The sequence below is a fragment of the Gambusia affinis genome, linkage group LG19 (genome assembly GCF_019740435.1).
Source record: "Gambusia affinis linkage group LG19, SWU_Gaff_1.0, whole genome shotgun sequence".
Lineage (NCBI taxonomy): Eukaryota > Metazoa > Chordata > Actinopteri > Cyprinodontiformes > Poeciliidae > Gambusia > Gambusia affinis.
Window position 1 is genome coordinate 18,517,211 of NC_057886.1, and position 23,004 is coordinate 18,540,214.

Sequence of the window (23,004 nt, forward strand, 5' to 3'; positions counted from 1 at the left end):
ATTCAGAAAAAGACAAATCATATTATAAGTAGAAGCAGCAAAAACAATGCTTATTTTTTAGAAAGACATTGAGTAGTGACCTAATCCACACTGTTAGTGAGGGTAATTTATCTTTTAGGGACAACAAGGATGCAAAACCTACATTGTTATTCTGTTAGGAATCACTTTATTCTTTCTTCTTTCTTTTTTCTTTGCCCTCCTCGTCTGAGAATACACGGTATAAACCAAAGAATCATCACATCCTTAGAGTAGTGCAACATCTTTGAGTAAAACCTAGGTATTTGGCTGCACTAAAAACTCTGTGAATAAGGGTGTGTACCTGTTCAGAACGTCCAAATGGTTTATGCTCAGATACACAGACAGATATGTAAAGGGCTGGAATGGTGTGACAATTTCTAAAAAGGCAAATGTATTCTTATAAGCTAAAGAAAAGTGTAGCAGTCTGAATTCAGCTGGCTGAACTATAGGAGAGGCATGGTGGAGTTTCTAAGGTTAAGAAACCTATACCTTAACAATTGTATATCTCTCCTATGCCCATTAGTAAAGCTTAAATTTCCCCTCCATTTCAGTAAATTAAAATGGTTTCAACCTTAAAAGAACAATCTGAGAACAACATGAACGTTCAGACAGTGTAGAAATTTATCATTGAAGCCATTATCATAACACTTAAAATTGTTTATTCCAACTCTTCCAGTGTGCACTTGAGTTGTCAATCTTTTCAGCAAATGAAATTAATTACAGAGAAAAAAATCTGCCATCATTCAATAAGTGCTGACAGAAAACAATGAACCTGGAGGAAGTCCATTCCTCATATATAAACCTAACAACAAGGTTTGACCTCATTTTTGAATTTTGTCTGAAATAAATTTTTGAAATATTTGAAAACTGCACAGAAACATGGATGTGCAGCAAAACAACTAGTCAACACAGGCTTTGTTGTTATTTTTTGTCAACAAAGGCTGTCAGTGAGACCATGGTGAGTATAAAGATGATCTTTTTGGTGATGTGATTTAAAGCACTTTGTAAAAGTCTGAATATGTTAGGGTACAATTATGTAAGTTCAGATTATTTTCTCCCTTCAATACCCCCTCAAAACAAAATATCAAACCCTGATATTATATTAAAGTTACCATGCTGATGAAAAGGCAAAACATAGAGTTTGTATTTAAAATTACTTCAGTAGATAAGAAATTTAACACAAATCAAACAGAAACACATTTGATTTTTCTTATTATTATTCCATGTCTGAATCACAAAAGGCATGTAGGCACATCTTTGAAATGCACAACCACTAGAATCCGGACAAATTTCAACCGTTTTTATTTAATATAAACTCCTCCTAAACATTAACACAAACGGCATTCTCTTTCAAGTCATTTCATTTCTTAACACTGATCTGAGAGACTTTTTAATGTCTTCTGTGGCCACTCTCTAAAGGGGATCTGACACAACTGCTGTAAAATTTACGTTCACAAAAAAAACCCAACGGGTAGAGCTAAGAGGCTATTTAAAAATGAAGCGTGTCTTTTTGTAATTTGAGCCAAATGCTTGATTCCTGAAATAGTTATGTGACAATCAGCACAAAAACTACTTCACTCACATATTAATTCATGCTGTTTCTTGTATGCCATTCAGATCTTTACATGCATGACTGAAATCTCTGTAATAACTCTGCAGATTTCTTCTTTTTTTAAGTCACTTTCATTTCTGCATTTCAGACTATTTTAAACACTGATTTTCATAAAATTGCCCCTGGTTAGAATTTTTAAATTCTTTCTTGCATAAATAAGCATTTGTAATTTACAGATATCAACACTAAAAAGTATATGGCTGTAGTGGTGAATGCGATGACATTCAGCAAGACCAGAGTTTAACTCAAAATTGTGACTGAAACATGCAATCATGTGGTCCAGGGAATATCTAATTTCCGTTCATTTATTGTATTTCAACAGAGCAAATTGTAATTGGGATTTGTTCTGAGTCTGCTCCTGAGTGCAGCACTGTGCACCATGTTGCTGTCACAGAGAGAGTTTTATCTGGAAGGTATCGTCTGTCTGTCAGCTGATGTGAGTTCCTGTCTCTCATCACAGCACTGGAGCTGTGGGAATGTCTCTGTAGTGTACCACTGTGACGCAACTTCAATTATTTTCTTGCAGAGTTGCATTGTAGAGAAATGGATAATAGCTGCCATCAAATTAGGATCCTCCTTTTAACAGCTGGGCTTTTTTACTTAACCACAGGATGCAATTGTTTTCAATGACTAGGTTTAAACGTATTTTTTTTTCTCTTGGTTCTGATGGTAACATCATCCAACTTCTCTCTAGCAATAAGACTTTCACTTCCAGAGACATATTTCTGCTTGCGAGACATTTTAACTGATTTTGAAGAAATGTATTTTTTCATGCTAAGCAATTAGCATCTCATCACAGTATGTACAAAAAAGAATTTGGATGCTTGTCCATGTTGGGGAAAGCCTTCCGTTGTCTTCACCGCAATGCCCTCATAATACCTCACAATATACACAGTGCATTTAGCATTACAGACCATTAGGATGGGCCTCTGTCCAATTTTAATTACTAGAAGACACTCATTTACATGAATAAATAAATAATGGAGTATATTTTACTACATTCAGCCAAGACAGGCTTGTGGTGTTGCATTATTCCTGCATGTCCTTCAGGGGATTTAAAGGTATTCTACTTTAAATTATAGACAACAGTGGTATCCTGCAACAAAGCAATCGATAAGGGCTCAAAAAGATGCATCTTTCATTGAATCTTCGCCTGGGCAATAAATTAAAAGCAAATTATGCAAAACATTTCCGTTATAGGTTAAAAATTCGCAAGGAATAGAAGCATAAGTCATCAGAGAAGAAACAGCAAAAGTGAACACATGTCCTTCATTCAAGGTAAGAACAGCAATGAACAGAGCAATGTCAAAATAAGTATAAGATTATTAAGAGATTACAAAAACATTGGAGGAGTTTGAGCTATCTAAACAAATCACACGTTTAGATGATCCTTTAGTTCCATGAGCTACAACTATTCTTCACAAATTGTGATCTCTCATCATGACAAATATGGGCTTGAGAAACACTTGTGAAGCACATCAAAGCAAACATGATTAAGGAAGCAGCAGGAAACCATAAAGTGCAGAGGGAACATATGATCTTCAAGAGTTTATTTGATCTAAGAAATCTCAGCAGAATCTGATGCAGTCAGATAATAAGTTAAATATTTTGCCCGACAACTTTGCTTGTCATTAAACCATAAAATAGATGTGAACAACAGGCATGAAGATCACAACACAGAGCTTAGTGCTCAGTGTATGCATTGCTCAAGTTAACGCTGCACGTTGGTTGGTAGGTGTTCTGCGTCTTTTAGATGTGTACCTGCTCCAATACTCCTCAGCCAAAAGGTTGAACGACCTCCTCAGTTTGCAGTCAAGATATCCAGAGTCTAATGACCTAATTGCTTGACTGTGTGTAGAAGCAGATATCTAAAAGTTGCAGGACACTAAGCCTTGAGGCCTGGATTTGAAGACTGCTGGCAAAAGAAAACCTATTTTTATGTAGGGAGAACTAATTATCTCAATTTCAAAATGTTACAATTATTTCTAATCAAATACTACTTTGAAACATCTACTATCTACTTGCTTTGACAATGAGTTTGTCTTATGGGGGATATTAGAGCCTTTGACGTGAAGAATCTTATTTTGAAGTATGAAAGGAAGTTGTTCTTTAGTTGTTGCACTGCTTTTGGATGGAGTCATCCAATAGAAGCAAACAATAAGATTTTATATTGTTTATGTGGCAGTATTTTGGGTTTACAGTAAAGAAAAAAAGTGAAAACACAAAAGACGACATCTAAAATCTGTGAAACACTGCAACTGGCTAACCGTTCAAAAGAGAGATAATTCCAAATGATGCTACTGTCACTTCTTAGTGAATCTGTATTCCATTTGATCATCTCTATCTTAAAATAATATACTTTGATCAAACCTGAACTTGATAGTTGCCTACTTAATAGATTCTCTTTAATACACACCTTAAGATTCATAAAATATTTTTTCTATTAATGAAAACCTGAAAAGAAGTATTTTCATAGAACAACTGTAGAAAGCATGCAAACCAGAATAGATGGCCTAGACAAGCCAGAATTACATAATATTTAGCTGATTTCAGACAGTTTAAAAGACAGTCTGTGATTTGTGGGTCAACGGGGAAAAATATTTCCTGTGAACTCAATCTTGTGTATTGTCTCATCTCTTGTGCTAAATTTGCTGCTATGCTCACAAATGGTTAAAACAGCATATTTATGTACAGAAATAGAGAGAGAAAGAGGAAGAGAGAGAGAATGCTCTGCAGGATTTTTATAGATCTGCAGATTTGATCTATAAAAAAGACTAGCTTTACAAAAAACCAAATTGTCTGAGAAAAATTTACTATTTACTCTAAACTATAAAAAACTTTTCTTTTAAAAAAAAATTAGCCCTGTGCTGAAAGGAAAAATAGACAAATAAGGGTCAAGGATTATCCAAAATACGAATGTAAATAAAATCAGCTTGAACGCCTTCCCATCAATACCTGGCCAGGTCTTTGAAAAAAGAAAAGGAAACATAATTCTCAGAGTCCCCACACGCACAAAGAAAAATAATGATTTTATGTTTCAAACTCTAAACAGCAGCTGGAATAACCTATTCAACTTCTGACATATCCTCCCCACTTGAGGTGGAGATGCTCCACTTCACACAACATCAACTCTGCTGTCTCTTGCGCTACACTCACATTGTGTTTTCATCTCCAACTTCATGCTGTTTTGGGGTTTCAGCTTTATTTCTAATTCAGCAGTTTGGAGGGGAAACAGTGCACAGTTTGAGCTGAGGTAAAGCTTTTTTCTTAAGATGCCTGGGAGGATTTACCTGTATTCCTGGCTGTCCTGGAATTTTGCACTGCTGGCAGCTTGCTGCGGTACCGTCTCCATCAACAGCTTCTGAGTGAGCTGGCTGCTTGGGGTCAGGTCACGCTCGGTCTCCTCTGGCCCCTCACATTCATTTAGAGTTGGTAAATACCCTGACAGTCCCTTTTCATTCCCAGAAACAGAGCTTCGGTCGCTGCACAGCTTGGGGCTCTCTCCTCCTGTCCGTGTGTATTCCAAATATATGTCAGATTTAAGGAACAAAGGATAAGTGTTTTCCTCCATCCTGCTCTGTATCTCGGTCTGAGCCTGGTCAAACATCGCAGGATCAATGTGAAGCCTCATCAAACAATCTCTGATGAAAGACTTAGTAGCTGGTTTGATTTGTCTGGAGACAATTCCATTGTTGTCCTGGATGTACTTTTTATAGATGGCTTTCGCCAGCTTTACTTTCTTTTCCTCGTTCCCCTCGCTGGCTTCCAGTTTGCGAAAGCCACTGCATGCAAACCAGAAGTCCAGCATGTCCGCGCAGTCCTCTTGCCTGAGAAATTTCCCAAACAGAAGAATGCCATCCTGGTCATCCAGGAGAGAATGAAGGGACTCTGCCCATTTTAAGTAGGGTGGTGTTGGAGAAGCACTGCCCTCTGGCTCGTAGCCCAGATCCAGGTCTGACCGCCTGGGCGTGGCCACAGACGCCTCACATTTGGCGCCCTCATTCTTGGAGAAGGTGAGGTTGCCATGCTGGCGACCATCACCACACACTAGCTCTCCTTCCTCCCCGGGAACTGGAGGTCTGGGAGCATCCTCAGTGAAGCTGCCTCCCAGGTCTGAGATGAAGCCCCTTTGGTCGCTGATGCTCATAGTCCCAGCATCCATGAACCCTGCGGTGCCCACGCTGCACAACTGTTGGAGCCAGTATTCTAGTTATGCTTCTCTGAAAAAGCTCCTGCAAGGAGGGAAAATATATAATGAGAGGCAGCTCACATGACAATGAAGGCAGACCATTGCTAGCGCACTCGCACAAAGGTTCATTCTTAGACTAATGCTAAATCAGCAATTCATAAATTGAATTATCAGACATGCATGCACTGTATTCAGAACATAATATATGAAAAGACTTGAAAAGCAATATGAATCTCAATTAGTTTAATAATATGCTGGGCAAATAATTCACACTGTCCCAAGGTAGCAATAATATTTACAACCATTTTCCTTTCTGTCAGCAAAAAAAAAAAGTTATCACCACTTTTTTTGTCTGTCCTGCTCTACCCAAGCTTCAGCCATAAAGAAATTTGAAGAGAAACTGTCTTCAACTTTCATTTGCTTCCACCTCATTAGCAGAAGCAAATGAGGCCTGTGATGACACATTTTTCCTTCACAGGCCTCAGCTGATATTTGCAAAGTCATGTCCAGATTTTGGCCAGTCATCTTCTAACTTGAACCTTGTGGCAAATAAAACCTTTCCATGTTGTACAAGTCTATTTCTCCTCAGCAAAGAAAGTGAAAGGAAAAATGGAGAGGAGCTTTCTAAGTGAACTACAAGTTTTGTATATTGAAAACTTGAAAAATTGTTTCAAGAGTTGGTAAATAATGCTAAGTACTGTACTGTGAAGAAGTATTTGGAGCTTTGAAGATTTAGTTTTATTTTTTCCAAACCTTTCAGATCGTCAATTAACTTTTCAGACAAAGATAACCAATGAGCACCAAACCAGGCCCCTACAAAACCTTCTTTTTTGAGAAGATGTCGACTTGGTGGTGTTCTTTGGATCACTTTTCTGCTGCATAATCCAAGTACTATTGAGCCTAAAGTGACAAACTGAAGGCTGAATATCTTTTTTCAAGATTTTCTACATATCATAATTCATGTTTTGCTACAGCAAAAAGAATTAACTCTAAAATAGAAAATAGCCCAAGATTTTCCCACAGCAGCCACAGACAGGCAGAATTTTCTGAAATGCTGTTTTGGTTTTACAAAACATGTAAAGACATACACCTTTTAAAAAGTTTGACTTTTGTCTGATCAGTCCAAAAAATATTTTCCTGAAAGTCTTGGGGGATATCAATGTCTCTTTTGTGAGGTCTTTAGTTTTGGCCAGGGAACTCTTGGAGTAGTTTTGGTAAGTCAGCCACTTACCAAAACTGGGAATAAATCTGTTAGCACTATAGGCTTATGGAAAACTAAGTCAAATTTAACTCAACTTTCCATAAAAAGATGGTAAATGCCTGAATTAGCAGGATGAATGCTTTGTCTGATAGGGCCAGGTTGGTTTGGATAGCATCCCCATAAAGAAATGAAACCATAATTTGAAAACTCCATCTGGTATTTACCCCCATTATGTTTGTCTGATTTAGAATTTGTGTCAAGATCTCAAACATTTAGGTATGATTAAGCTACAAAAACACCTACAGAGGAATAGAAAAATCAATAAGAGTAAACACTTCTGGCTTCTTATGTGGTTCAATAGATATGATGGATTTTTTACTCAGCAGCATGAATATAACTGATTTATATGCACAAGACAAATCGTTTCTTCCCACACCTTTCCAAACCTAATTTAAAACACGATTAAAACATCATCTAAGTTCTCTAAGGAGTTTATATTTTGAGCTAAATAATTAAACACCCTTAGTACCTTTTACAGTTAGAAAAAGTGAGGAAGAATTTTGATAGGTTACTGTATCGATCCTCATTCCATATTCTAATTTTAATTAATCCCTCTGCTATAAGTCTAATGGCAGAATCATCTGCAGAGCGCTGCACTCAAAATTATTTTAGTGAACACATTTTTCAAGGACATATTTTGCTCTTCATGTATTCATAGAGCATTTCTTGGCTGGAGCTTGAGCAGCTTATGACTAAGCTGCCGAGATATGGCTTCTGTATTTAATTTAAGGTTTAATGTAGCCACAGCTGACTGGATAAATTCACATATCCGTGCCAAAGCCAGTATTTATTTTTTGACAGTTTGCTGGCAGATCCAAATCCTAGTAAAACACGGGAAAAAAACAAAAAACTTGACATTTAACCTTGTCTTCATCTTACATTTTCTGTGTAAATTACTTCCCTATTTATAGCTCCGGGGACTTGTTGACTCAAATTGGACTAAATTTTTGGATTTCATAAAAAGGCTGGCACCCACACTCCCTCACTGTGATTATATGAGAAGTATTTCTTTCTTGGTTGCCAGTACCCTTCCCTTTAGGGCACGCCCACTCTCTGTCTAATTCAATACATACAGAAATCATTTATCCTGATTGAACAAAAGACAAAACCGGCTGTAATCAAATGCTGCCCAGTGCTGAAGTGTGAGCAGCACGTGCACCGTGCGTGTAGCCAGATGTGCAGGAATAACCAATCCCAATGTGCGGGGGATGACAGCTGGAGGTAAATGGTGACGGATCCATCACCTCTGATCGCACCCCTCTACCTGTGAAGCTCAAGCGTTAGGGTTACAGTGGCTGCGATTGCAGATGCATGTGTGCATTTACACTGATTCAAGCCTAAGGCGATCACGGGGAAATGTCATTTTGCTCTGCAACTGTATCTTGAGGTGAGCCTCTCATCACGTTCACGTCTTGGCCTCTCCTGAATGAGCAGGAACAGCAGCGGAGAGTGGGGGAGGGGAGCCAGAAACAAACTCCATACATACACAGAGAGGGAGTGAGAGAGAGAGACCCAGGCCTTTCAGCAGCCCACCGACAAGTGCAACAACTTTGTCACACTATTAATATCCGCGCCGTGGCCGTCAAACTCAACGCGCTACAAGCCGCCCGCAACTGTTCCCCCCAGCACAGCGGGTATCCCACACCGATTTCTGAACAGCTTTATATCACAAGCTGCAAAGCGACGGGTCTATTTCCACCGAGTACCGCAATTTCCAATTTCTAAGCGGAGGACAGAGAGAAGAGACAAAAGTGACAGATACTTAACCGGTGGAGATCCTCCGTCCGCTTCGGTGCGCATCGGGCAGCTGGAGCGACACCAGTGTCTGCCCGCGGTGTCATGGTTAGGACGCGCAGGACTTTACCAACAACAAAGAGGACAGTCCGCTCTCCTCTCCGTGGCTGTCTCTCATGTCTGTGCGGAGCTGAGGCTGCACAGCAGAGCATGCACAGCGCCTCGCCTGTTCACTGCACAAACTGCTTCTGAAATGTTCTGCTACATGTGGCACACTTATTTCCCCCTTTTCTTTCTCTCTTTGGCTTTTAGTGTTAAAACTTGCATTTCTACATAAATAGAGCACACTATTAAAATTTGTGTTAACTCTCATAACTTTCTAACTCTGAAGATTGTAATCTATAATGGTACCTGCAGGTATGTTGGCAAAAGTCCTAAAAAGGTTGTATGCCAGAATATATCAGCCTTAAAAGAATTGTTAACAATCTCAAGCCCATGAATGTAGGCAAAAGGTCAGAATGGCTGGAACATTTTTAACCTGAACAGTTTGTGAACCTAAGCTGTAAAACCTATAAAAGGTTATAACCAGGGGCTGCACAGTGGCGCAGTTGGTAGAGCTGTTGCCTTGCAGCAAGAAGGTCCTGGGTTCGATTCCTGGCCGGGGATCTTTCTGCATGGAGTTTGCATGTTCTCCCTGTGCATGCGTGGGTTCTCTCCGGGTTCTCTGGCTTCCTCCCACAGTCCAAAAACATGTCTGTCAGGTTAATTGGTTTCTCTAAATTCTCCCTAGGTGTGAGTGTGTGTGTGAATGGTTGTTTGTCTTGTATGTCTTTGTGTTGCCCTGCGACAGACTAGCGACCTGTCCAGGGTGTACCCCGCCTCTCGCCCGGGACGCAGCTGGAGATAGGCACCAGCAACCCTCCCGACCCCATTTAGGGAAGAAGGGTGTAAAGAAAATGGATGGATGGATGAAGGTTATAACCACTTGACACAAAAATAGCTCAATTAAAAAAAGACATTTAACGAATGACATATAACCTTTTTTGTGATCAGATTAAATTAAACTCAGGATGAGGGGATCAGTAAGCTGTGGGAGGTCTGAGTGAATTAAATTTGGATCTATTTTGATTCTATCACAGCCATTTACCTTGTTTTTAAAAGGCTTTACTGGCCTTTAATTGAGAAGGGGAAGACACGCAGCAAAGGTCGCCAGGCTGAAAATCGAACCTGCGACAGCCACGTCGAGGTCTAAGGCCTCCATATGTGGGTTGTGCTTAACCCCTGCGCCACCACAGCATATCCAGCCATTTGCCTTGTTAAGTGACTTTTGTTGTTAAAACTTGTGCTACAAATTAATATTAAATTGAATCTATTTTTGAAATATCTTTATGTGAAAATAATAAGTGGCAGTATTCAGCCTATATTTTATCTAAAATCTAATTGTCATTTGTGTAACATGTTGAAACTTTACATTAATAAGATGTAATGTGAATTCTTGCCTTTTTACTGTTGCAAATGAAGCACTAACATGAAAATATGTTTTTTTTTGGCCAAACAGGTTGGACAGCAGTTTGTTTCAGAAGCTTTCAAGATGTTCATTCAAGCCACAAACTGCATCAGATAACTTCACCGATTACATCTTTCAAAGGTGCCTTGATCCTTCAATCAGCTTCCTGTGGTGGCAATCTCCTTTCCTGTTATGTGCTGCAATCAAGCTCCCTTTGTCAAACTTTTCTCAACAAGAAAATGTAAATCTAGAGATTAAAAAAGACTAATCTCATAGACAATTTGCTTTCATTTCAATTTGCAATGTGTGCTGGACCAATAATAGAGAAGGTCGCAGAAAAAAAAAAAAAATCATAGGTTTTCTAAATGACCATCTCAAATGTAAACAATGTAAAACCCTACACTGCTATTAATGTATTACAAAACTTCAAAGCAAAGCAGAGCTGTTTCTTTTTCCATCTCACATTTTCCACAAAAAAAAAAATATTCTAAAAACATTTTCTATACAAGTTGTGTTATAGACTTAAAAATAACACTAAGTAGTGACAAATTTTAATCCACTTTATGCCATTTGAAATAGATATTTGCACACTTGAAAGAGAAATAATCAGACAATAGCTGGTTTACATGAGAACCACCTTTAGAGGAAGGCACAATTTGAACAATTGTTTCAGTTCAACAGCACATTTTAAAATATTGCCGGGCTTCTTAGATGCAGTTGATCCTGTCATTACTGCGATGACTTTATAATATAAAGACCAGAAGAGCAAATGCAGGATTAGAAGGCTGTTTCTGTTCTTTGATATAAGGCAGGCACCAAGCAGTCAAATCGTTTTACTGAATCCAACATGAAAGGCTGATGAAACATCACAAAAACATGAAAACGTCTCAGATCACATTATTCAGTGGAACGACTTAAAAAGAGCAGCATGAACAGGAGTCCACATTTCACACTCCATCTCATCACATCAACTGCAATGCCTGCTCACACCTGGAAACATGTTACAGTGTGAGCTGTGCACAGGATTTTAAACATTTATACGAGCAATAGGAATCATGAAAAGTATTCTATTGTTTCAGCTCCCTCCAGGCTAAACACACACACACACACCACTTTTTCACCTATTGCAACACGACAGCCATCCGACCGGTACTAAACTACATCATTTAAGAAAGGAAATAAGGCAAATAATCTCAAGATTCAATCTGTGCAGCACCGAGTCAACTTTAAAGAACTTTATCTAAAAAGAAACAAAAGATAAATCTTTTACCTGTATGACTCAGTGTGGTTCTTTGTGTGTTTGCAGTTTGATTAATTGTTCCTGCAATGATAATAGAGAAAATTCTGATTTGAGTGTAAATGTTTTACCTTGTGTTTGATTGTCATCCTCATGCATCCTCCAGGCCTGGATCCTATCATTGTCGATTCCATTGTAAGCTTATTTAATGCATTATCCTGCAATAAGAAAGCCAGTCTAATTTCCCACAAAAGGAACGAACTGACTAGAGTAGAATATTGGTGTGTGAGTCTATCTGTGCAGTCCAATTCTTCCTGAAAGATAAAAAACAAAAATTTAGTTTACACAAGCCAATGTTAAATGTTTCCACAGTATAGAGCATGACTATTACCTCTTAATGTTTCACACAGAAAAGGCGATAAAGTAGGTTGCTGCCCCCTGCTGATATAAAGCTTCACTAACAGAGTTTCTTATACATATATACGGATTAAATTCCATCACTGCATTCATAGCAGATGTAAGTAAGTGCAAAAAAGAAAGTAATTTTCTGAGGATATTTGTTGAACTTCACACTTCTACAATTCCCAAGTTCTTTTATGGGTGTCATTTTTTTCTACCATGCAAGGGAAAATGTTCATAGTTTATTATATTTGGTTACACTTTCGATGCCAATTATGACATCTAATGAAAGATACTAAACATGTTACATTTGATTGAAGCACACCTATAAGTATACATATCCATGACTTGTGTAACTTCACTAAATAATGCACACTTGTCATAATTATTTTGAAATATTGCAAACACTAGAAAAACAAGGTGAAGACCTCCCCTAAGTGTAATTAGCACCTAATTCACAAATTATTCCTGTTTTTTTGCTTGTAAGTTGAATTCCAACAACCACAAATCACTAACTTCCTCCAGCAAATGACTGAGAACATGCAAACGATGCCAAATGGCTCCCGCTGAGACGGAAGGATGCAGAGAAGAATGAAAGTGCTTACAGCTGTCGGAAATGAGGATTAAAAAGTCATCTACTGGGAAGTGCGGAAATTGATTGGGATAAAATTGCATATCTACAAGAGCAAAGGAAAGATTCAACCAAACTAATAGTTGCAAAAGAAATACATGTAAATGTTGACGGGAGCCAACACACAGACAAAGTAAAAGCATCACAAACGTCAAGAGGTCAAGTACAAAAAAACATCTGTATAAGCCACTCTAACCTTGTTGGCCACAAGCGCCAACTCTATAGAACTTGTTAAAAACAGTTATTACTTAAAATGGATCACTGATCAAATATAAAATTATAGACTGGACTTTTCTATAACTTCAGAGTTAGAAGCGTGTCAAAAGCGACATTGAATTTCAAGCAAGATATATGAATATAACATTCCCACACTTTTTTATTTATGGAGCGTTGAGCTCAAATCTTTACCTTTAAATAAATTACACAGCGCTTGTTGTTATTTGCTTTGTTATTATTAATGCAATTAGACACATAATTACATAAAGCAGCAAAAATGCAATACAGTCAAAACTTTACTTTACAATGTATAACAACACTGAACAACAGTATTTTAAATAATTTTAGGACAACAGTGAAAAAGTTGTTTCTATGTTCTGATGAACTGCAAAGAATAATTTTGGATTATGAAAATAAACAAGAAAAACTTAATGAACACAAGAAAACAGACACACAAATGAAAATAACAACTCAGAGAGTTTCCAATAAGATTCTGGTTGTTCTGCTCCTTTGTGCAGTTCTGGTAATTTTCAGCACAAAGTAGCAGTTATTTAGTACATTCTGTGCCAATCATGCATGAATTTGAACCTGCCCTGGGGATGTTTTGCAGCTGATTTGAAAACCAATTCGAGTAGTTTTTAACCACCTCATTTCTAAAACCCATGATGATATGCTTAATCATGTGTGCAGCTGCCAAATCATTATTTTTTACATTTAAACAAATGATGTCTCAGAGAGTAAATATGGACAAAAACTTGTGAAAACATAAACATTATACATTAAATTGGGTGATACAATAATTGTTCCACCTTTATTTAGACTCCACACATATTCAAGGTGGGATTCTAGTGCAATATTAAGAATAGGTACATATCTGGGGCTGTTCGTGTGCTGCAGGACAAGAATAATCTGCAATCATGAAGCACCATTAAAGACATCAAGGGAATATAATCTAGTTTGATACTGATATGGTGTTTTATATGTTTCTGAATCTGCTAAGAGTGTATCTGAATATTTTCATGAGGCAAATTTCTGTTACATTGTGAATGCAATCAGGCATGTTAAAACCATGATGTCTTATGCAGTTGCATTTTTATCAGTTATAAAAAGACTAAGTTGTTTTGTAAAACTTAAAATGAGATTGTCTCTCAGAAGTGTTGCTAATTCTCTTGAGAAGCCCATCTTTCGTGTTTCTTGGCAAGTTGTACTCAAAGCATACCATGCGGTACACTGTAAAATGTAAAAGTAAAGTGTACTCAAAAAGAAAAGTGACCTGAACTCATTCCAGCTTACTCTGTTGACTATACTAACTTAAACTTAGCAAAGACAACTTTCTACTGAGGCAAGTAATCAAACTCATCAGCAGCAAGTAACCCGAACTTGGAGTTATGAGTGAGCAAAACGCATCTGCATAACCAGCAAAAAACTCGGCATCATTCGGCAGCTCTCGTTAAATGCACATGCGCATTGGACACTGACGAGTGACGACGTGTTTGAAAGAAGCTCCAAACTGTCAACAATACGGCGGTTGCTGCAGCTAAGTTTTGTCACGGTAAGTCCCACTGTTTTTTAGCAAACTTATATTCGTTATCTCGGCCGTATAATTCATCCGTAAGTCCAGGTTTTGAGGTTAACTTTATGTGTAATGATTTAGCGATGCCTGGGACTAACGTTAGTCGAAAATATCATGTTTATTTAGTGGCAACAAGATGGAGCGGCAGAGCAAAAAAGCTGTCCGGGGCGCAAAACAAAAAAAGGAAAAGGGATAAGGATAAAGATGTTGGCGGGTTAAAAAAGCCGCTGTACTGTTATAGAAGGCTTATGATGAGTAGACTGCCATAGGTAGAACAGCTGTAAACTGTAGGAGAAGCAGCCATGATGAAGAAGTGTAGGGTCACCAGATTTGGGTTTCTGAAAAGGAGGACACTTCTTTTTTTGTTGGCGGGGGGTAGAATCGGCGGACACACATGCGCCAACGGGGGGGTAGAACCAACGGTAGCACAAGAAATCGGTAGCACATGTGTGTACATGTGCTGCCGATTCTTCTCATCTAAAGAAACCTGGAATGGAGTAGTGGACAGGAGTGGCAATGTAAACACAATGCACTGTAAGCTATGTAATGTGTTTTGAGGCAGTTGACCAAAATCCCGGACGATTTTTAAATTCCCCCCGGACATTTTTTTAGGTCTGAAAAGTAGGACATGTCCGGGAAAAAGAGGACGTCTGGTCACCCTAAAGAAGTGTTACGTTGATATGTAATTGTGGTGTTGCTTCTACTGTTAGGACTGCAAAGACCCAGACGTGTCTCACACCCCCATTGGGATCCTGACCATCATTCCTGAGGACAGGCAGGCCTCCACTGACTCACTGCACCTCCAGTCTTCAAGTACTGCCATCATTTTGGAAGGAAGTCTTGTCATGAATGATCTTGGGAATCTTCCACATGCCATGTGCTTGCTCTTTGGACTTATTTATTCTCTGAATTTGGAGTACCCTCAACAACTGAAGTACACCTTTGACTTCATCCAAAGGGTGCTTCTCTCACTTGGACATAAATCCCTAAAACCAAAAATACAATCACTCAAAAATCTTCTGATGCAATGAGTGAATGTGATGTGACATTATGGATCAACGTTGATACCTTTACCCTTATTGGAAAAGTGATTTTTATTTCTTGTTTGATTCTTTTTTTGTTGGAGAGAGCATCATTGCATTTACTTCACTATTTACTTTATCAATGTTATGATAAATGTTAGGCTCTAGTATTGAGAATTGAGTTTTTGTTTCACACCAGTCAACAGACATTTAAGCAGGGATTCTCAAAGTTTTAAAGACTGAGGGCCATTTGAAGGATTCAATATTAGATTGAAGGCTACCCTAGAAAAAAAGTCATGTCATTTTTTTCCCTAAAAAAGTCTATGGAAAACTTTGTTTCCAGGTTAGTGTGTATGTAACCACACTTGAGAACCTTGTATTTAAGGTAAACTTGTTTAATTATTAAACATTTTTTTTCCATTCAAACTGTTGTCTGTTGGCTCTTCGTTCCAATAACTTAACACTTTTGGTTCATCTTACTTGAACATATCAAGGCAATCGGTTTCCTGATATTTTGCAAGTAATGTGAACTCTTAAACGTGTAAGTATAACTTATTTTTATGAGTACTGCTTAATTGACATAACTCACAATTTGAAGTAGTCATAATTGACATTTTATAGTCAACTTTACTAATGATTTTGAGTTAACGGCACTCAAGTTTACTGCCATTGCATGAGTTGTCTGAATGAATATTTTACAGTTAACCCAATTAATGATTTTGAGTTAACGGCACTCAGGTTTACTGCCTTTATCTGAGTGGTCTAAACATAGTTATTTTTAGCAATAACACCTTAAAATGAATTAGCTACTTTACTTGAAGATTTTGAGGCAATCGGTTTCCTAACTTTTTTTAAGTAAAGTGAACTTATTACTTTTTACAGTGTAAGGACCTTCCTTTGTGGGCTTTTTGTTGATAAATGCCTTGTTTCCACTAAGCAGTAAAGCACAGGTCGGTGCATCAATCAATAAACTTCCCTGTGTTTATGCTAATAGTGCCACTTTAAGTGTATTGTACAATTGTCCTATGGACCCGCAACTAACAGGGGCTCAGTAAAGATATGGTATGGGTTGGTTTCTCTATTTCCATCTTATAGCTTGCCAAGCCACACTGTTCCCTGCTGTACTCCTTAGTGGAAATAATGCAAAAGTGATAGAAATAAATAGGCAAGGTTTTCCCCAGTTGCTTCAAATTTAGATACTTCAGATATTTTGTCTTGATTCTGCTAGTACAGATGAAAAGTCAACTACTAATCACAGAACAATCTTATTTTACTTTGGGTGTGTGTTCAACCCATTAGCTAAAGCCACAAATTAATCTTCAGTCGGTCATAGGCACACAAATAGAGCTATTCAAGGACATGTGAGTGAACCCAACTGATTACTAAAACTTACAAAATCAGGAAATTTAGTTAAACTGAAAAGCAACTGTTTCAAAAATACAATTTGATGTTATTATCACCAAAACAAACCCTTTTACTGTAACTTCCACTATCACTCAGCAGATTGTGCCCACAATCAATCTAACAGCCACATTCAACTAAAAATGTGGATTTCGGTTTATTCTGCTTTTATAATCTTCCTATTTACAAGAGTTGATGATCCAGAACTACAATCAGTGGAAATTTTCTGAAACTAATTTACAGCTTAAATTAGTTTAAACTGTAAAGCTGTGTCGGATACATGATATTAGATTATTTTATAAAAATGTACCCCAGTAATTTTTCAAATACACCTAACTACCAAAAATATGGCTATGAACTGGTTTGCTTATTGAAATGATTTGGATGTAGTTTCTTGATGTAACAACAAGTGGGAACAAAACAGTCTTTCACACAATTGAACACTGTAGTTAGGAACAATTCAGTTTATAGACTACCGTACTTTAAAAAGTAATCGCTATTGACTGGAAATGAGGCCTTAAAGAATGTGGCCCATAGGAAGGTCATGGCATCAGACGTAATTAGTGAAAGTCTCTGTTTCTCTTTGAGACATTTAACTGCAACAGAAAGGCCTATTCATTCTTAAATTCAAAAACTTTATGTATTGTAAGTCTTCTGTGTATTAACTTAAGCATTTTGAGCATTATTTTTAAAAACTTCTGTTAAATCTTTTGAATGCTTCGTCCATCATTTGTACAAATACTATATCACTTGTTTGCTGACCAACAAACAATTTATGTCTCTCTGGGTAGTAAGAAAAAAGGTTTTCTTCCAAAATTTATTCTAATGTGTTCTTACGCTCTCAAATATCCAACTATAGTAAAGGACTACCAGAAGACAACTTCATGTCTCCCAATTCAGTCCATTCAGGGCTCTTTTGTTCCACCTGTCACTGTGGATTTAGATTTTCTTGTAGGTTTTGGGTGAATTGAGCTTATCTCAGCTGAAGACTCATTGATGAAGAAAATCCCATAAAAACAGTTTAAGAAACACTCTTTTTCTAAGCTTTTACAGCAGAGCTCTAATTTCTTTTAACTAGCTTTCTTCAAAATCAATAAGTGAAATTATGTCTTCTGCAAAGCACTTTTAACTGAAAATTGCAAAAGGTAAAAGGTTCAACTGCAAACACTAAAAGTAGCTGAACCAGTTACCAAAATGATTGAGACATTAAGGTTTTATAAAACTATGTCATGCTTATTGGACCACTTCAGGGTAGTTGGAGATTCTGAAAATGACCCAAATATTAATATCAATAGACTTTCAGAAAATGTATTCTGGAGTCCCGTCGCTGTCCTTTGTCCGGGCTGAATAGATCATGCCTAACAAGTCTCGGAGTGTGTTAGACACAGAGGATTTAGCAATTTGAAGACTTTGAGTTTGTTCATGCTGAATATCATGCTTGTTCTGGTGTACCTGCATTCACAAAAAGGGAAAATGCCTAATTAATAGGCCTAAATTTCTTATGGTGCTGAAAGGTGGTTTATGCTACGATGTACGACAAATAATGAATTGCTTGAAATCTGCCAGGTTTATGATAAATTCAAATCTTCACATATAATTATTAGTTGCCTGTTTACAAGATATATATTCACTGGTCAAATCAAATGAAGCAGTTTGTTACCACAAGAGGAAGAATGTAACCAAACAGCACAGCACTGACATAAAAAAGCGTTACCAGACACAATAGACCGATGCACTAAACAATGGAACGTTACGGTTTTCATCCCTGCAAAAGCAGTCATCATACCTGCTGATGTACCACACTGTGTTCTTCATGGTTCTGATGAGCTGAACCACAGACAACTCCCACCACTTCTTTACTGATCGGATACAGTCCTTCGTAGTCTGCAGTGAAGACTGACGCCATCTTTAATCACAACAGAGTCCATCTGTCGATGGTTGTTCTCTTTCTATCCTCTCTGTCTCTGTTCCAGTCTCTCTGTTCCAGCCCTCCGTTTGTTGTGGGGGGTTCTAATTTTCCATCCAACATCAAACCAGCATATCGACGGGCTCATGGGCCGCCCAGCAGGGGGGCGGCTTGAACATGCTGGACAGGCTGTTGTCCTTTTCCAAGCAGCAGATTAAGCGAACACATTTATTTTTCACAGTATTTCTTGGGTATCCCACAAAAAAATGTAAAAATGAATTAAAATTAGCTTTTGGCCCTTGACTTCAACAAGTCTGGGTTTAAAAAGACACCAAGGATTTTCCCTGTTTTTCCAGATTGTATATTTTCCTAAGATGCGATAGATTGGATTTTAAACTCTTTTTAATAGAAAACGTTGTCCCTCATAAATCTCACTCATTTGAACTACTTTTTAAATGTTCAAGTTTACTGTATGGAAAAAAGTAAACTTAAAACTCAAATGGTGCTCTATTTAAGAAAAATATTCAAACGTAAGTCAGTCCAGTTGAAGCATTTACATTTTCTCTTAATTCTGTTTAGTTCTTAATGCAAACTAAAATGATTATAGTAATTATTTCCATCAACAAAATCCATTAAGTCATCAATAACAGGAGCCAGTTGCCTTCACCTTGCTCTCAAGTTGGGTTGCTTTCCCAGTCTTGTTTCTATGGTCTGCATAAAATGGGTCCATGTTTGTCACTGTAATCATTCTCTTGTTCATAAAGGTGCACAAGACCATTACTGAGGGACAGGCATCTTTACTTTAGATTACAGCTCAAGTTGTAGAACCCTTTTGGAGAAAACCAGGACCAGATGCTTGCCAGCACAAAGAAGTTGTAGCTATGGTAACTGAATCAACAAGCATGAGGACAACAACAAATTTCTAAGCAAAAAGGAGAGAATTATCAGTAAGGCAGAGCTGACACAAATTAGTCTAAATCTGAAGAACTCAGAAACCGAATACATCATAAAATTCCAGATTTTGAAAGCTTTATTTATATACTCTGTGAAGTTGTGAAATCAGCCCTGTTAAATGGATTAACCCCAAAAACAGGAGCGAGATCAAGAACAAATTTGGAAAGAGGGGGAGAAATTATATTCTCTTTGTATTGCAGCTTCATCAGCTGCTCAACTTTCAGTTAGATTTCACACTTACACATCGAGTTGTGACCGGGGTCAGAAGCAGAATGCTGCTTCTTACAATGACCAGTTTTCTCTGCAAGCTGCAGCAGCACAGACCTGTGGCGCCAGGCGACGGCCATGCCTAATAGAACTGTGCTACATTTATGCATATTTTATTTCAAGCTCTCAAATGTTAACAAATATAAAAAAAATAATTCTTCAATAATTACTTGGATAAAAAAAACATCTTTCTTGATCTTTTGCAAACTCTCACACAAGAATTTTGAGCAAACAAATCAATATACCCACTCATTCATATAATGTGGGTTATTACTCTTTGATTATTCTGAGAGACACAACTGTTAAATTTGCCTAATCCAATACAATCTTCAGGTCAATGTAGTGGAAACCGTGTCTCTATTATCTCTCCTGTATGCTGAGGACATGAGATTTTTTTTTTATTTAGTCACATAAAACCAAAATCCTAATATATTTAGTGGTTATTTTTGTGTGCACAAATTAGCGTGTAACTGTGAAGTTGAAACCAGAGAGATGCGGAGTTTTGTAATTGTGGAATTCTTTTTCAGTCTTTCACAAACACAAGACACCAGTTCCACCACCTTTTCAAACTCTTAAGTATAAGTAGACAAATTGTATTGTTTCAATCACACTTTACAAGCTCCCAGTTTAGTCTTTGAGGCACACCCAATCTACTTTTAAAACAAGGCTTAAACCTTTCCTCTTTGATAAAGCTTACAGTTAAAATAGCTATTTTTGCCTTTTGAAATCAAAATCTGAGTGTTTCTATCAAGTAAGAATTACAAACTAATCTACAAAAAATTGCTAGAAAAATAGAGGCATTCCTGAATAGAAAAAAAAAAATCAATGTACTAAAACCAAAACAAATATTCTTACAGATCCTGGAGTACAAATTCCCATGCAGCAGACTCGGGAAGAATGGTTTAACAACAACAAAATGATAAATAATTAAATAGACTGCTACAGAAATACTTCTTATTCTCCGAGGGAGTGAGTTGCTCAATGTTTCTTGCATGAAGAATAATGCCCCAAATGCATGGGATTTCTGACAAGATTCCTTAGGCTACAGAACTCCATTGTCATGAGCAAGAGTCACAATATAAAGGACACTGCAAAGGCCTCCAGCAATTTAAAACCCATTTTCGTCAAGTATCAGGGTACAGCTTTCCATAATCTGGCCTTGGCATGGTTCTGTTTTGCAACAAGACAACAATTTGGGTAATAGAACAATGTGTAACTTAATAAACTTTAACACAATCTCAAAATTATTAAGATGTTTTAAATCACTGTAGAATTAATTCAAATGACCTAGAACTGCTTTTGATTTTGGAGATACCATAACAATTTTCTACAAACAGGTTAAGGTAAAAACTCCAATTCTCCATAGACAAAACAGGTTTCATTGATTCTTTTTTTTCCACATTGCCTCTGGGATATCTGATACCACACACCCACCCATGCACACACACTCACAAACTGCACAATAAAACAGTAATCTCTGTTATTTTGCAAAAGAACAACAGAGATTCAAAAAAATTCCAAAAAAACAGAGAATTCTCCTGCTTTTTAGACATATAAATATATAAATATATGGATGGGCATCTTGGCAGACAGTTTATCTGATTAATGCACCTGTTATTAATGTGAAGAGTCATATTTGAGTAGCTTCCCTGTTGTGCAATACGTTTTTTTCCTTTCAATGAAGAAATTTAAAATGAAAATTGACATAAACCCTACTTCATGCTTCCTTCATAAAAATATATAGTTGGACTTTTTTTTTACTCTAAATACGCTATGTCAAAAATTCTCACAGTAGAAATAAAAACTTTCTTTCGGCCTCACTGTCAACAGAAGAATTAAATACTCACCTTATTTGTTACAAGTTTCTGAAAACACCACCAAAATCTGTGACCGAAGACGATAGCAGCCTCTTGTGGCCAAATCACAACAATACATTTTTATTAGCGCCTTTTGTCTGTAGTTTGTTTCCACCGTACACATTCATATCACTGTTGTAGGCTAATGCTTCCGGATTGTTATCGTCAAACAGTGTGTCTTTCATAGTTTTATCGCTATAGAATATGAAACCCCTATTTACACAACTTAAGTAGGAGGAGCGTCATTTTCTTTCAAAATGGCAAACGCGAGTCTCTACGGCGCAGGCGCGGTGGCCAAGTGGTAAGGCGTCGGTCTCGTAAACCGAAGATCGCGGGTTCGAACCCCGTCCGTGCCTTTTGTCTGTCAATCTGGTTGTGTCCATGGTATTTGTTAATTGTTGAAACTTTAGGAATATTCAGTGGTAGTAGTATTACTGACACAATGTAAAAGCAACATTACATGTCAGATTTAGTATAATAAATATCCTCTCATATCAAACTTTACATACTAGTGCAGTTTCCTGGGTAACACATCACATATGCAGTTATTTCATATCCAATTTACTAAGGCAACTATTTAACTATTTAAAACATGTTGTGATCACAGCAGTTACTTTGACATGGGTTGCAGCATATTGCAGAAGATTTATTTATATCCTCAACACATCACCGATAAATTCCTGCATAAACCACATGCATCTACTGTTTATTAAAATGCTACACACTTTGATTTTTCTCCAGCTATTGATCATATGTCTTCTGATCGCATTCCTTCCTCACGTCTTGAACTACCTATTGTGCAATAATGGTAGTAGCAATAATGGTAGTATTGTACAATAATGGTAGTAGACAGTCTATTGCCTTTTTCCAGAAATTTTCTTAGCATTTGAGAAACTGCTGCTGGTAGTTCGGCCTGAATGTAAACATGAAGCTTGTCTGAGACTTCGTATTTTTCTGAGCAGAATAAAAGTTGTCATTTATAAACATCTGAGTTGAGTAAATATTCAAAACCAAGCAAAATTAACTAAAAACAATGTATTATAATTTCTGCTTCTTTTTAGACATGTCTTTGTTTGTTTTGTTTTTTTGTTGTTGTTGTTTGTTTGCGTTTTGTATTTTTTGCCAAAAAAAGTACATATTTCAATATCTACCTTTTAGGACTTTTAGAGACAGCATTTACCTGCTAAATTTTTCCAAACACACCACACCCCAGTGTGACGT

The 23,004-nt window shown here is 37.3% G+C and overlaps 2 protein-coding genes and 1 non-coding gene across 4 annotated transcripts in view; 2 read left to right on the forward strand and 1 right to left on the reverse strand.

Moving 5' to 3' along the window:
* Positions 1 to 18,977, reverse strand: part of axin1 (axin 1) — a 32,047-nt gene extending 13,070 nt beyond the window's left edge. The window contains exons 1-3 of one of the 2 annotated variants that reach the window (XM_044099460.1): positions 18,587 to 18,977; positions 11,690 to 11,872; positions 4,921 to 5,862 (exon numbers count right to left, since the gene is read on the reverse strand). In XM_044099460.1, coding sequence (XP_043955395.1) covers positions 4,921 to 5,792 — 872 coding nt within the window. In that variant the 5' untranslated portion in view covers positions 5,793 to 5,862; positions 11,690 to 11,872; positions 18,587 to 18,977. Of the gene's footprint in view, positions 1 to 4,920; positions 5,863 to 8,847; positions 9,065 to 11,689; positions 11,873 to 18,586 lie in introns of those variants that run through there. The other variant, XM_044099459.1, reaches the window with a different exon arrangement.
* The window catches only part of zc3h7a (zinc finger CCCH-type containing 7A), a 36,170-nt gene continuing 22,785 nt past the window's right edge, over positions 9,620 to 23,004 (forward strand). The window contains exons 1-3 of the mRNA XM_044099458.1: positions 9,620 to 9,632; positions 13,747 to 13,752; positions 17,786 to 17,795. The gene's annotated coding sequence lies outside the window, so the exon portion shown is untranslated. The remainder of the gene's footprint in view (positions 9,633 to 13,746; positions 13,753 to 17,785; positions 17,796 to 23,004) is intronic.
* trnat-cgu lies at positions 22,068 to 22,139 on the forward strand. Its single transcript has one exon. It is a non-coding gene; the product is annotated as a tRNA-Thr (tRNA).